The 13,334-nt window shown below is 41.7% G+C and overlaps 1 protein-coding gene across 1 annotated transcript in view; it reads left to right on the top strand.

The window, feature by feature from the left end:
• The window catches only part of grm5a (glutamate receptor, metabotropic 5a), a 101,859-nt gene that overhangs the window by 67,881 nt on the left and 20,644 nt on the right, over positions 1–13,334 (top strand). The window contains exon 13 of the mRNA XM_034178329.1: positions 6,554–6,740. Coding sequence (XP_034034220.1) covers positions 6,554–6,740 — 187 coding nt within the window. The remainder of the gene's footprint in view (positions 1–6,553; positions 6,741–13,334) is intronic.

The following is a 13,334-nucleotide window of genomic DNA, read 5'->3' as shown; positions in this document are numbered from 1 at the left end:
GTAGTCAGACGACGTCCCGGGTTCAGTTTGGAAATGATCTGGTCGTTTCAGGCTGTCAATCGCTGCTCGGAACGCGGCACACTCTCAGCCACTGTGGGCGGTCTTTAAACCGGCTGTAACACTCCTCAATCTGTGTGATCCCCATAAAATCATCCCTGAAAGCCATCTGAATTTAGCGGTGTCCACCTGGCTGTCTCTCACAGTTTCTGGAAAAATTTGATGCAGCAAAGCTCCAAATCGTTCAGACATTTCTCTGACAATGAAAATCCGACGAGGGGGGTGGACCACTGCTCACTCAAAGCCTGCTGACAGGCGAATGACGCAACCGACAGGTGTGAAAAAACTCATGCATGCGCACGAAGGTTCAAGCTTGGCTGATGCAATCACACGTGATTCAAATCCATATAGTTTTTGAAAAAAATAAAAAGGTCCGTTACTTTTTTGACAGACCTCGTACATATGTTGCTACAACTCTATATCAATATATATATATATATGTATATATATATATATATATATATATATATATATATATATATATATATATATATACACACACACAGGGTGTATATGGAAAGTATTCACAGCACTTCAGTTTTTTCCACATTTTATGTTACATCCAAAATGGATGAAATGTGAATTTTTTTTTGAGATTTTTGCATATATATATGTATTTACAGAGAGAGAGAGAGAGAGAGAGAGTCTCCAAGCTCATAACTTAACTAGCCTCATAGTGTCTTTGTTTCAAAAACCTAAGGTTTTTCTCCACCTCCTCACTTGGTATTTTATCTACATCTTGTTTGGTATTTCTAATTTGTTGGTTAAGGGTCTGTATTGGTAATGTGAATCTGTTCAAAGTTTTTAAATTTTTCTTGCAGATTTGATTTTGTCTGAGCCCTTATGTTTATTTTCTCCATTATTATGTTCCTGTAAATATATTTCTAGTTCTGTCACCATGGCAGTCACAAAGGTGGTATCATAACATTCCAGCATTGAGCCTCTAAAATGTTTTACGCTGACTACATTCAAAATGTAGTTATATAAACCCCTGAGTGGTCTGAAATGGCCCTCTGGCCTATTTTGCAGTCTTTGAGTCTATACAGGTCTTTGTTAAACATAAAGAAATAGTCAGTTTTTGAGTTCCCAGGATTAAAACCATGCATCGTCCTCCATGCATCCCCCAGTCCCCAGTTCACCAAGAGCCCTATTTTTTAGTTTTTCAGTTTGTTTGTTTTTGTTCTATTGGTATTGGTTGTATCTAATGCACGTTGAAGAATTATATTAAAATTACCAGCACAGATGAGTGTTCCATATGTCTGTGATGTAATCAAATCAAACACCTTTCTAAAGAAAGACGCCTCACTCCCAGTAGGGGCATAGATGTGAAATAATGTTACTTCTTTCTTGTCTATTTTCCCCAAAACAATTTACCAAAACAAACCTGCCCTCTTTATCTCTTAGTTCAGATATGTATTCGAATAGTGTTGAATTTGAGATTAATGCACCTACTCCCCTTTTTGTTTACCAGTTTTGTATGATGAAAAATAGGTGTTCCTAAAACCTAAATTCTTTTTTTTTTTAATGCTCAGCTCCTGACATGCAAGTCTACTGCCAAAATGTTATATATATCTTTTCTCTTTTAATTTTGGTTATCATCTTAACCTGATTACTTTCAATGAGGGTATAATATTGAGAATGCATAGATAGATAGATAGATAGATAGATAGATAGATAGATAGATAGATAGATAGATAGATAGATAGATAGATAGATAGATAGATAGATAGATAGATAGATAGATAGATAGATAGATAGATAGATAGATAGATAGATAGATATATGGATAGATGGATAGATGGATAGATAGATTTATTGTCATTACAACAATATTGTCATTACAACAAGTGCAACAAAATTTTTCCCAAACAATCACCTCAGACAAACACCCATACATATACATTTGATTGTTTATGTACACTAAACTTTAAGACAGTCCGTCATCCGAATTGAGGCAATGTGAATTTGGGGGGTGGAGGGGGGAGCAGCATGTACCGCACGGATTAGATTAGACAGAACTTTATTGATCCCTTGGGAAGACTCCGTCAGGAAAATTGAGGTTCCAGCAGCATTGTATAGCAGCACACAGGGTAAGACGCACACAGAGCATCAAACGTGAAAGTAAAAAAGAAAAACAGTTTGCAAATATAAATACACAATATAAATACCAGACATACTGATCAATACTGGTTTACTGACTACTACTGCTCCTCTCCTTCCTGTCCTCTGTCTTCCTGTTACTCCTCCTCCCCCTGAGTGAGGAGTTGTACAGTCTGATGGCCTGAGGGACAAAGGAGTTTTTCAGTCTGTTGGTCCTGCACTTGGGAAGGAGCAGTCTGTGGCTGAAGAGGCTCTTCTGGGTGCTGATGATGGTTTGCAGAGGGTGACTGGCAGCATCCATAATGTCCAGCAGTTTGTCTGCGGCCCCTCACCAGAGAGTCCCGCTTCATGCCAACCACAGAGCCAGCCTACCTCAGACAGTTTGTCCAGCCTGGTTGTGTCCTTCAATTTCAGTTTATTTTCATGTATATAGTGCCAAATCACAACAAGGTTGACTCAAGGCACTTCACACAAGTAAGCTCTAACCTTACCAACCCCCAGAGCAACAGTGGTAAGGAAAAACTCCCTCTGGATGGATGGTCCTTCTTGGATGTGCTGCTTCCCCAGCACACCATGGTGTAAAAGAGGATGCTGGCTACTGCGGACTGGTAAAATATCCACAGGAGTTTCCTGCAGGTGTTAAACGACTGCAACCTCCTCAGAAAATACAGCCTGCTCTGTCCCTTCCTATACAGGTGGTTGGTGTGGGTTGTCCAGTCCAGTTTGCTGTCCACACACAGCCCAAGGTACTTGTAGGAATCAACAGCCTCCACCTCAGCTCCCTCGATCACAACTGGTCGTGGACTTGCTCTGGACTTCCCAAAGCCAATGACCAGCTCCTTTGTCTTTGAGGTGTTGAGCTGTAGATGGTTTGCGTGGCACCCGGCAGCAAAATCCTTCACTCGGCTCTTGTACTCCTCCTTTCTGTCATCCCTGATGCATCCAACAATGGCTGTGTCATCTGCAAACTTCTGGTTGTGACACAGCTCAGAGTTGTAGCAGAAGTCATAGGTGTACAGGGTGAAAAGAAGAGGGGCCAGCACCGTGCCCTGAGGTGCTCCAGTGCTGCTGATCACAGTGTCAGATGTGGTGTCCCTCAGCCTGACATACTAAACCTAACCCCATACCTGTCGGCCTGTCGGTGAGGTAGCTGGAGATCCAAGTGACCAGGCAGGGGTCCACTCGCATTATGTTCAGTTTGTCCTGGAGCACAAGGGGCTGGATGGTTTTGTAGGCACTCGAGAAGTCCAGGAAGATAATCCTCACTGTGCCATTTCCCTTATCCAGGTGCAAGTGGACTCTGTGTAGCAGGTAGAGGATGGCATCCTCCACACCGTTGTATGTACCATTGTTGTAATTTAATTTCCAGACCTTAATACTCTTCCTTTTTTTTAATGTCTTCCCTGAAGAATTTATGAAAATCCAGCAGGTCACTTTTTAATTTGGCTTGAAGAGTTTCCGTTCTGTAGTTACAGCTGTTTCCTGAATCGAGTTCAAGCTTACATTTTCTTCATGACCTCCATCTTGTGGAGTTTCACCATCTCCAAACTCTTTCTCCGTGTGTCGTCCAGCAACAATGTTTCATGTCCATCCAGTTCTTTGGGGTTTATCCCCGCTCATCCTTATAACTGTGTAAATGTTAAATTAATGAATTAATGCAATTAATATCAAATTTAGTGAGGAGTTTTAAGCTGATACCAGAGATCTGCAGTTATGTTGTCATCTCAGCTAGCATTTTCACGGAAAGAAACTCAAATTTGAGCTAAGGTGCAGCCTATTTCCACTGATCATCCTTGAGATGTTTCTACAGCTTAATTGGAGTCCACCTGGCATTAATTCAGTTGATTGGACATGATTTGGAAAAGCACACACTGGTGAACAAGAACCCGATGGTCATGCTGTCAGAGCTCCAGCATTCCTCTGTGGAAAGAGGAGAACCTTCCAGAAGGACAACCATCTCTGCAGCAATCCACCAATCAGGTCTGTATGCTAGCGTGGCCAGACAGAAGCCACTCCTTTGTAAAATGCACATGGCAGCCCAACTGGACTTTGCCAAAAGGAACCTGAAGGACTCTCAGACCATGAGAAACAAAATTCTCTGGTCTGATGAGACAAAGATTGAACTCTTTGGCGTGAATGACAGGCATCATGTTTGGAGGAAACCAGGCACCATCCCTACAGTGTGGAGCATGGTGGTGGCAGCATCATGCTGCTGGGATGTTTTTCAGCAGCATGAAGTGGGAGACTAGTCAGGATGGAGGGAACGATGAATGCAGCAATGTACAGACACATCCTGGATAAAAACCTGCTCCAGAGCGGACTCGACCTCAGACTGGGGCAACAGTTCATCTTTCAACAGGACAATGACCCTAAGCACACAGCCAAGATATCAAAGGAGTGGCTTCAGGACAACTCTGTGAATGTCCTTGAGAGCCCAGACCTGAATCCGATTGAACATCTCTGGAGAGATCTGAAAAAGCTGTGCACCGACTGAATTGCTACCAAAGGTGCATCAACAAAGTACTGAGCAATGGTTGTGAATACTTATGTACATGTGATTTCTTAGTTTTTTTTTATTTTGAATGAATTTGGAAAAAACTCAAAGGACCTTTTTCATGTTGTCATTATGGGGTGTTGTGTGTAGAATTTAGAGGACAAAAATGAATTTACTAAATTTTAGAATAAGGCTGCAACATAACAAAATGTGGAAAAAGTGAAATGCTGTGAATATTTTGTGGATGTGTGTGTGTGTGTGTATGTCTGCATGTATAGCTATCTATGCATATATATACATATAAAATGAAAAGTCAAACTGAGTCTGTGTGGGTGTGTGTATCTATCTATATGAATGAAATACTTTTGTTTTTGCGCCCGTTTTTCATGAGCTGAACTCAGAGATCTAAAATATTTTCTATATATACAAAAGACCTATTTCTGTCAAATATTGTTCACAAATTTGTCTAAATCTGTGTTATTGAGCACTTCTCCTTTGCTGAGACAATCCATCCCACCTCACAGGTGTGGCATATGAAGATGCTGATTTGACAGCATGATTATTGTACATGTGTGCCTCAGGCCGGCTACAATAAAAGGCCATTCTGAAATGTGCAGTTTTGTTTTTTTTTGGGGGGGGGGGGGGGGGGATCTGGTGGTGTCAGAAAATCAGTCAGTATCTGGTGTGACCACCATCTGCTTCACGCAGTGCAACACATCTCCTTCGCATAGAGTTGATCAGCAGCCAGACACCATCAAATGTGAGCATTTGCCCACTCAAGTCGGTTACGTCGACAAACTGCAGTCAAGTCAAGCCCCGGTGAGGACGTCAAGCATGCAGATGAGCTTCCCTGAGACAGTTTCTGACCATTTCTGCAGAAATTCTTTGGTTGTGCAAACTGATTGTTGCAACAGCTGTCCAGGTGGCTGATCTCAGATGATCTTGGAGATGAACATGCTGGATGTGGATGTCCTGGGCTGGTGTGGTTACACGTGGTCTGCGGTTGTGAGGCCGGATGGATGTACTGCCAGATTAAATGGACAGCATTTATATAGCACTTTTCCATCTGCATCAGATGCTCAAAGCGCTTTACAATTATGCCTCACGTTCACCTATTCACACAAACACACTGATGTCAAGGTGCTGCCATGCAAGGCACTCACTACACACCAGGAGCAACTGGGGATTAAGGACCTTGCCCAAGGGTCCTTCGTGATTTTCCGGTCAGGCTGGGGTTTGAACCGAGGATCCTCTGGTCTCAAGCCCAACACCTAACCACTAGACCATCACCTCCATAAATTCTCCCCAAATTTTCTGAAATGTCCTTGGAGATGGTTTTGCACATTCAATTCACAGGCAACAGCTCTGGTGGAATTCCTGCAGTCAACATGCCAATTGCACACTCCCTCAAAACTTGTGACATCTGTTGCATTGTGCTGTGTGATAAAACAGAACATTTCAGAGTGGCCTTTTATTGTGGCCAGCCTGAGGCACACCTGTGCAATAATCATACTGTCTAATCAGCATCTTGATATGCCACACCTGTGAGGAGGGATGGATTATATTAGCAAAGGAGAAGTGATTTCTAACACAGCTTTCGACAGATTTGTGAACAATATTTGAGAGAAATAGGTTTATATATATATACACACACACACTCACACACATTTTGACTTTTCACTTTTTTTAATGTTTAGGCACATACATTCAAACTGTAGAGATATGTAAAATTGTAAACATTATATTAACAATATACATAACATATATGCTGAAACCCAGATTATTATGGTTTTTATTGTTAACTAACTGGATAGTTGCAATATGATAAAATAAGCCAAAGCAGTCAATTGCAGACTTTTTTTTGTCGTATTGCAATTCTGTAATTACAAATATAATTTATAGGTTTTGGGACACTCCCGTGGTGAAGTCATCCAGTCGTGAGCTGTGCTACATCATCCTGGCTGGAATATGTCTTGGCTACCTGTGTACCTTCAGTCTTATCGCGAAGCCACACATCATTTACTGCTACCTCCAAAGGCTGGGAATAGGCCTGTCTCCTGCCATGAGCTACTCTGCTCTGGTCACAAAGGTAAATTAGGCTGTGGGCTACTAGAATCCACAGTGCACACCTGCACCACCCAATATAACTGGTGTTTTTGGAAGGGTTAGGATATCTGGATAATGTAGTGAACTGTCACCAATGAATATAGTGGGACTCAGTATCTGTTTCTGGCTGGGACTGTAACTAGTCCACAGTTAGTAAGTTATATTTACACAAAAGAATGTTCCTGCTTATCGCTGTAGATACGAGTGCTGTCACTCCTGCAAACAACTAATTCTCTGCTGTTGACATTTCAACTTTAACTTTTACCTTGTATTTAGATTCCTGCTTTTGTTAAATTCAGGCTGGGTAACTTCTTCCTTCATTCCAGGTAATATCAAATGGCATTTTTAGGGACTCCCACATGAACATGCAGATGTGGGACATGTTTGAAGCACGGTGCATCCTGAAAGTATTCACAGCACTTCACTTTTTCCACATTTTGCTGTGTTAGAGCCTTATTCCAAAATGGATGAAATTCATTTTCCCCCCAAAATTTTGCACACAACACCCCACAATGACATTTTTTTAAAGATTTTTGCAAATTGATTAAAGATACCTCCCCCCCCCCCAAAAAAAACAAAAAAACAAAAAACAAAACAACCTAGAACTAAGTACATAAGTATTCAGCCTTTGCCATGAAGCTCAAAACTGAGCTCAGGTGCATCCTGTTTCCACTGATCATCCTTAAGATGTTTCTACAGCTTAATTGGAGTCCACCTGGGGTAAATTCAATTAATTGGACATGATTTGGAAAGACACACACCTGTCTACACATAAGGCCCCACAGTTGACAGTGCATGTCAGAGCACAAACCAAACATGAAGTCAAAGGAATTGTCTGTAGACCTCAGAGACAGGATTGTCTCAAGGCATAAATCTGGGGAAGGGAATAGAAACATTCTGCTGCTTTGAAGGTCCCAATGAGCACAGTGACCTCCATCATCTGTAAATGGAAGAAGTTCAGATCCACCAGGACTCTTCCTAGAGCTGACCGCCCGTCAAAACTAAGCGATCGGGGGAGAAGGGCCTCAGTGAGGGAGGTGGCCAAGGACCCAATAGTCACTCTGTCAGAGCTCCAGCATTCCTCTGTGGAGAGAGGAAAACCTTCCAGAAGGACAACCATCTCTGCAGAAATCCACCAATCTGGCATGTATGGTAGAGTGACCAGATGGAAGTCACTCTTTAGTAAAAGGCACATGGCAGCCCACCTGGAGTTTGCCAAAAGGCACCTGACGGACTCTCAGACCATGAGAAACAAAATGCTCTGGTCTGATGAGACAAAGATTGAACTGTTTGGTGTGAATGCCAGGTGTCATGTGTGGAGGAAACCAGGCACCATCACTACAGTGAAGCATTGTGGTGGCAGTGTCATGCTGTGTAGATGTTTTTCAAGTAGTAGGAACTGGGAGACTAGTCAGGATTGAGGGAAAAATGAATGCAGCAATGTACAGAGACATCCTGGATGAAAACCTGCTCCAGAGCGCTCTTGACCTCAGACTGGGGTGACGGTTCATCTTTCAGCAGGACAGTGATCCTAAACACACAGTCAAGATATCAAAGGAGTGGCTTCAGGAGAACTCTGTGAATGTCCTTGAGTGGCTCAGCCCGAGCCCAGACCTGAATCCGATTGAACATCTCTGGAGAGATCTGAAAATGGCTGTGCATCAAGCTTTTGGCATCATATTCAAGATGACTTAAGGCTGTAATTGCTGCCAAACGTAACAACAAAATATTGAGCAAAGCGTGTGAATACTTACGTGCATGTGATTTCTTGTTTTTTTTTTTTTGTTTTTTTTAATAAATTTGCAAAAAAAAACAAAAAAACATAAAATGTAGAAAAAGCGAAGTGCTGTGAATGCTTTCTGGATGCACTGTTGGTGGACAAAAACAGCAACACTGTCTCTTAGGTATTGAGGATCACAAGCTTCCTCTGTTTCATGCATTTACAGAGGCAGTGCAGACTCAAATGTGGAACCTATTCATACAATACATATGCTGCAGCATTTAGTAGATGAGAACACTGCAGAAGGACCTTGGTATTTCTTTTGCAACTGCACATTCCACCCACAAAATTTCTGATTGTATACTGTGGCATGCATTACAGCAAATCTCCATCTGTTTTGTCAGTGATGATCACTGAGGTTTTTTAAGGAAAATAAATTTAGTTTGCAATTGGTTTACAAATACGTATTTTGCTGCGTTGTGTCATGTATTGTTTCAAAATACGCATTCATGCAGGCATCCTATTTTCAATAGAGGTTCATTACAAGTAGATATGAAAAGATATTAATTAAGTTTCACTGATCTGCCATTACTCTTTTGCCATTATTGTGTGAACTTTTCTGCTGAACCTTCAACAATCGGGTACAGAGAAGGATTGTCAAACAAGAAAACACATCAAATCTACGCTCAAGTCTGTGCTTTCTGGCAAACGTCTTTTGTGTTCCACTCCAACATTTGCCTGTGTAACGGGTGATGCAACAGACCAAAGTTCTACTGTTCACAATTTCTCTCATCACAGCTACAAAAGCTTATAATTAGTTCAGAGTTGTCACGGGTGTCTTGGTGGCTTTTCTCGCTAATCTCCTTCTTTCACAGACACTCAGTATTTGAGAACTGCCTACATGATACAGATTTAACATGCAGTACATATTTATTATTGATTAACTCAGCCACATGGGGTGTGCAGCCAGTACATTCTGAGTGCCGGTCCCAAGCCTGGATAAATGAGGAAGGTTGCATCAGGATGGGCATCTGGCGTAAAACAAGCCAACCCAACTATGCAGACTAAGAATCGAATTTCCATACCAGATCGTTCGCGGCCCGGGTTAACAACGTCCGCCACCAGTGCTGCTGCCCAACAGGGTGCCAGTGGAAATTGGGCTACTGCTGGGTGAAGACAATGAAGAAGAGGAGGAGAATGTTTCCACAAACAGCGGGAGAAGAAGAAAACTAGAAAGGTAGAAATGAGAGTGGCGACTTTGAATGTTGGTAGTATGACTGGTAAAGGGAGAGAGCTGGCTGATATGATGGAGAGGAGAAAGGTAGACATATTGTGTGTGCAAGAGACCAAGTGGAAGGGAAGTAAGAGCAGGAGCATCGGCGGTGGGTACAAGTTGTTGTACCATGGTGAGGACAGGAAGAGAAATGGTGTTGGGGTCATTTTAAAGGAAGAGTATGTTAAAAGTATGTTGGAGGTTCAGCGAGTGTCTGACAGGGTGATGAGTGTGAAGTTGGAAATTGAAGGGGTGATGATGAACATCATCAGTGCATATGCCCCACAGGTAGGTTGTGAAATGAAGGAGAAAGAAGATTTCTGGAGTGTGTTAGATGAGGTGGTGGAGAGTGTGCCCAAGCATGAAAGAGAGGTGATAGGAGCAGACTTCAATGGACATGTTGGTGAAGGGAACAGAGGTGATGAGGAAGTAATGGGTAGATATGGTATCAAGGATAGGAATGGGGAAGGACAGATGGTAGCTGATTTTGCAAAAAGGATGGAAATGGCTGTAGTAAATAACTACCAGTGGTGGGCACAGATAACCAAAAAATTAACTTCGATAACAGATAATCAGACAACTGAAAAGTTATCTTTAACTTCCGGTACATTTTTGGGTGGTTCATCGGTTTATCTTTATCAATCAATCAATCAATCAATTTTATTTATATAGCGCCAAATCACAACAAACAGTTGCCCCAAGGCGCTTTATATTGTAAGGCAAGGCCATACAATAATTACGGAAAAACCCCAACGGTCAAAACGACCCCCTGTGAGCAAGCACTTGGCGACAGTGGGAAGGAAAAACTCCCTTTTAACAGGAAGAAACCTCCAGCAGAACCAGGCTCAGGGAGGGGCAGTCTTCTGCTGGGACTGGTTGGGGCTGAGGGAGAGAACCAGGAAAAAGACATGCTGTGGAGGGGAGCAGAGATCAATCACTAATGATTAAATGCAGAGTGGTGCATACAGAGCAAAAAGAGAAAGAAACACTCAGTGCATCATGGGAACCTCCCAGCAGTCTAAGTCTATAGCAGCATAACTAAGGGATGGTTCAGGGTCACCTGATCCAGCCCTAACTATAAGCTTTAGCAAAAAGGAAAGTTTTAAGCCTAATCTTAAAAGCTAATTGGTGTGTGTCCTCTGGCTTCATGGATAGATAAAGCTGGGTATCATCTGCGTAACAATGAAAATTTAAGCAATGCTGTCTAATAATACTGCCTAAGGGAAGCATGTATAAAGAGAATAAAATTGGTCCTAGCACAGAACCTTGTGGAACTCCATAATTAACCTTAGTCTGTGAAGAAGATTCCCCATTTACATGAACAAATTGTAATCTATTAGATAAATATTGCTTAAACGGTATTGCTTAAATTTTCATTGTTACGCAGATGATACCCAGCTTTATCTATCCATGAAGCCAGAGGACACACACCAATTAGCTAAACTGCAGGATTGTCTTACAGACATAAAGACATGGATGACCTCTAATTTCCTGCTTTTAAACTCAGATAAAACTGAAGTTATTGTACTTGGCCCCACAAATCTTAGAAACATGGTGTCTAACCAGATCCTTACTCTGGATGGCATTACCCTGACCTCTAGTAATACTGTGAGAAATCTTGGAGTCATTTTTGATCAGGATATGTCATTCAAAGCGCATATTAAACAAATATGTAGGACTGCTTTTTTGCATTTACGCAATATCTCTAAAATCAGAAAGGTCTTGTCTCAGAGTGATGCTGAAAAACTAATTCATGCATTTATTTCCTCTAGGCTGGACTATTGTAATTCATTATTATCAGGTTGTCCTAAAAGTTCCCTAAAAAGCCTTCAGTTAATTCAAAATGCTGCAGCTAGAGTGCTGACGGGGACTAGAAGGAGAGAGCATATCTCACCCATATTGGCCTCTCTTCATTGGCTTCCTGTTAATTCTAGAATAGAATTTAAAATTCTTCTTCTTACTTATAAGGTTTTGAATAATCAGGTCCCATCTTATCTTAGGGACCTCGTAGTACCATATCACCCCAATAGAGCGCTTCGCTCTCAGACTGCAGGCTTACTTGTAGTTCCTAGGGTTTGTAAGAGTAGAATGGGAGGCAGAGCCTTCAGCTTTCAGGCTCCTCTCCTGTGGAACCAGCTCCCAATTCAGATCAGGGAGACAGACACCCTCTCTACTTTTAAGATTAGGCTTAAAACTTTCCTTTTCGCTAAAGCTTATAGTTAGGGCTGGATCAGGTGACCCTGAACCATCCCTTAGTTATGCTGCTATAGACGTAGACTGCTGGGGGGTTCCCATGATGCACTGTTTCTTTCTCTTTTTGCTCTGTATGCACCACTCTGCATTTAATCATTAGTGATCGATCTCTGCTCCCCTCCACAGCATGTCTTTTTCCTGGTTCTCTCCCTCAGCCCCAACCAGTCCCAGCAGAAGACTGCCCCTCCCTGAGCCTGGTTCTGCTGGAGGTTTCTTCCTGTTAAAAGGGAGTTTTTCCTTCCCACTGTAGCCAAGTGCTTGCTCACAGGGGGTCGTTTTGACCGTTGGGGTTTTACATAATTATTGTATGGCCTTGCCTTACAATATAAAGCGCCTTGGGGCAACTGTTTGTTGTGATTTGGCGCTATATAAAAAAAAAATTGATTGATTGATTGAAATATGATTCAAACCACTGCAGCGCATTGCCTTTAATACCTATGGCATGCTCTAATCTCTGTAATAAAATTTTATGGTCAACAGTATCAAAAGCAGCACTGAGGTCTAACAGAACAAGCACAGAGATGAGTCCACTGTCTGAGGCCATAAGAAGATCATTTGTAACCTTCACTAATGCTATTTCTGTACTATGATGAATTCTAAAACCTGACTGAAACTCTTCAAATAGACCATTCCTCTGCAGATGATCAGTTAGCTGTTTTACAACTACCCTTTCAAGAATTTTTGAGAGAAAAGGAAGGTTGGAGATTGGCCTATAATTAGCTAAGATAGCTGGGTCAAGTGATGGCTTTTTAAGTAATGGTTTAATTACTGCCACCTTAAAGGCCTGTGGTACATAACCAACTAATAAAGATAGATTGATCATATTTAAGATCGAAGCATTAAATAATGGTAGGACTTCCTTGAGCAGCCTGGTAGGAATGGGGTCTAATAGACATGTTGATGGTTTGGATGAAGTAACTAATGAAAATAACTCAGACAGAACAATCTGAGAGAAAGAGTCTAACCAAATACCGGCATCACTGAAAGCAGCCAAAGATAACGATACATCTTTGGGATGGTTATGAGTAATTTTTTTCTCTAATAGTTAAAATTTTATTAGCAAAAAAAAGTCATGAAGTCATTACTAGTTAAAGTTAAAGGAATACTCGGCTCAATAGAGCTCTGACTCTTTGTCAGCCTGGCTACAGTGCTGAAAAGAAACCTGGGGTTGTTCTTATTTTCTTCAATTAGTGATGAGTAGTAAGATGTCCTAGCTTTACGGAGGGCTTTTTATAGAGCAACAGACTCTTTTTCCAGGCTAAATGAAGATCTTCTAAATTAGTGAGACGCCATTTCCTCTCCAACGTACGGGTTATCTGCTTTAATCTGCG

This window comes from Thalassophryne amazonica, chromosome 9 (genome assembly GCF_902500255.1).
Source record: "Thalassophryne amazonica chromosome 9, fThaAma1.1, whole genome shotgun sequence".
NCBI classification, from domain to species: domain Eukaryota; kingdom Metazoa; phylum Chordata; class Actinopteri; order Batrachoidiformes; family Batrachoididae; genus Thalassophryne; species Thalassophryne amazonica.
This window is presented reverse-complemented; position numbering and strand designations above follow the sequence as displayed.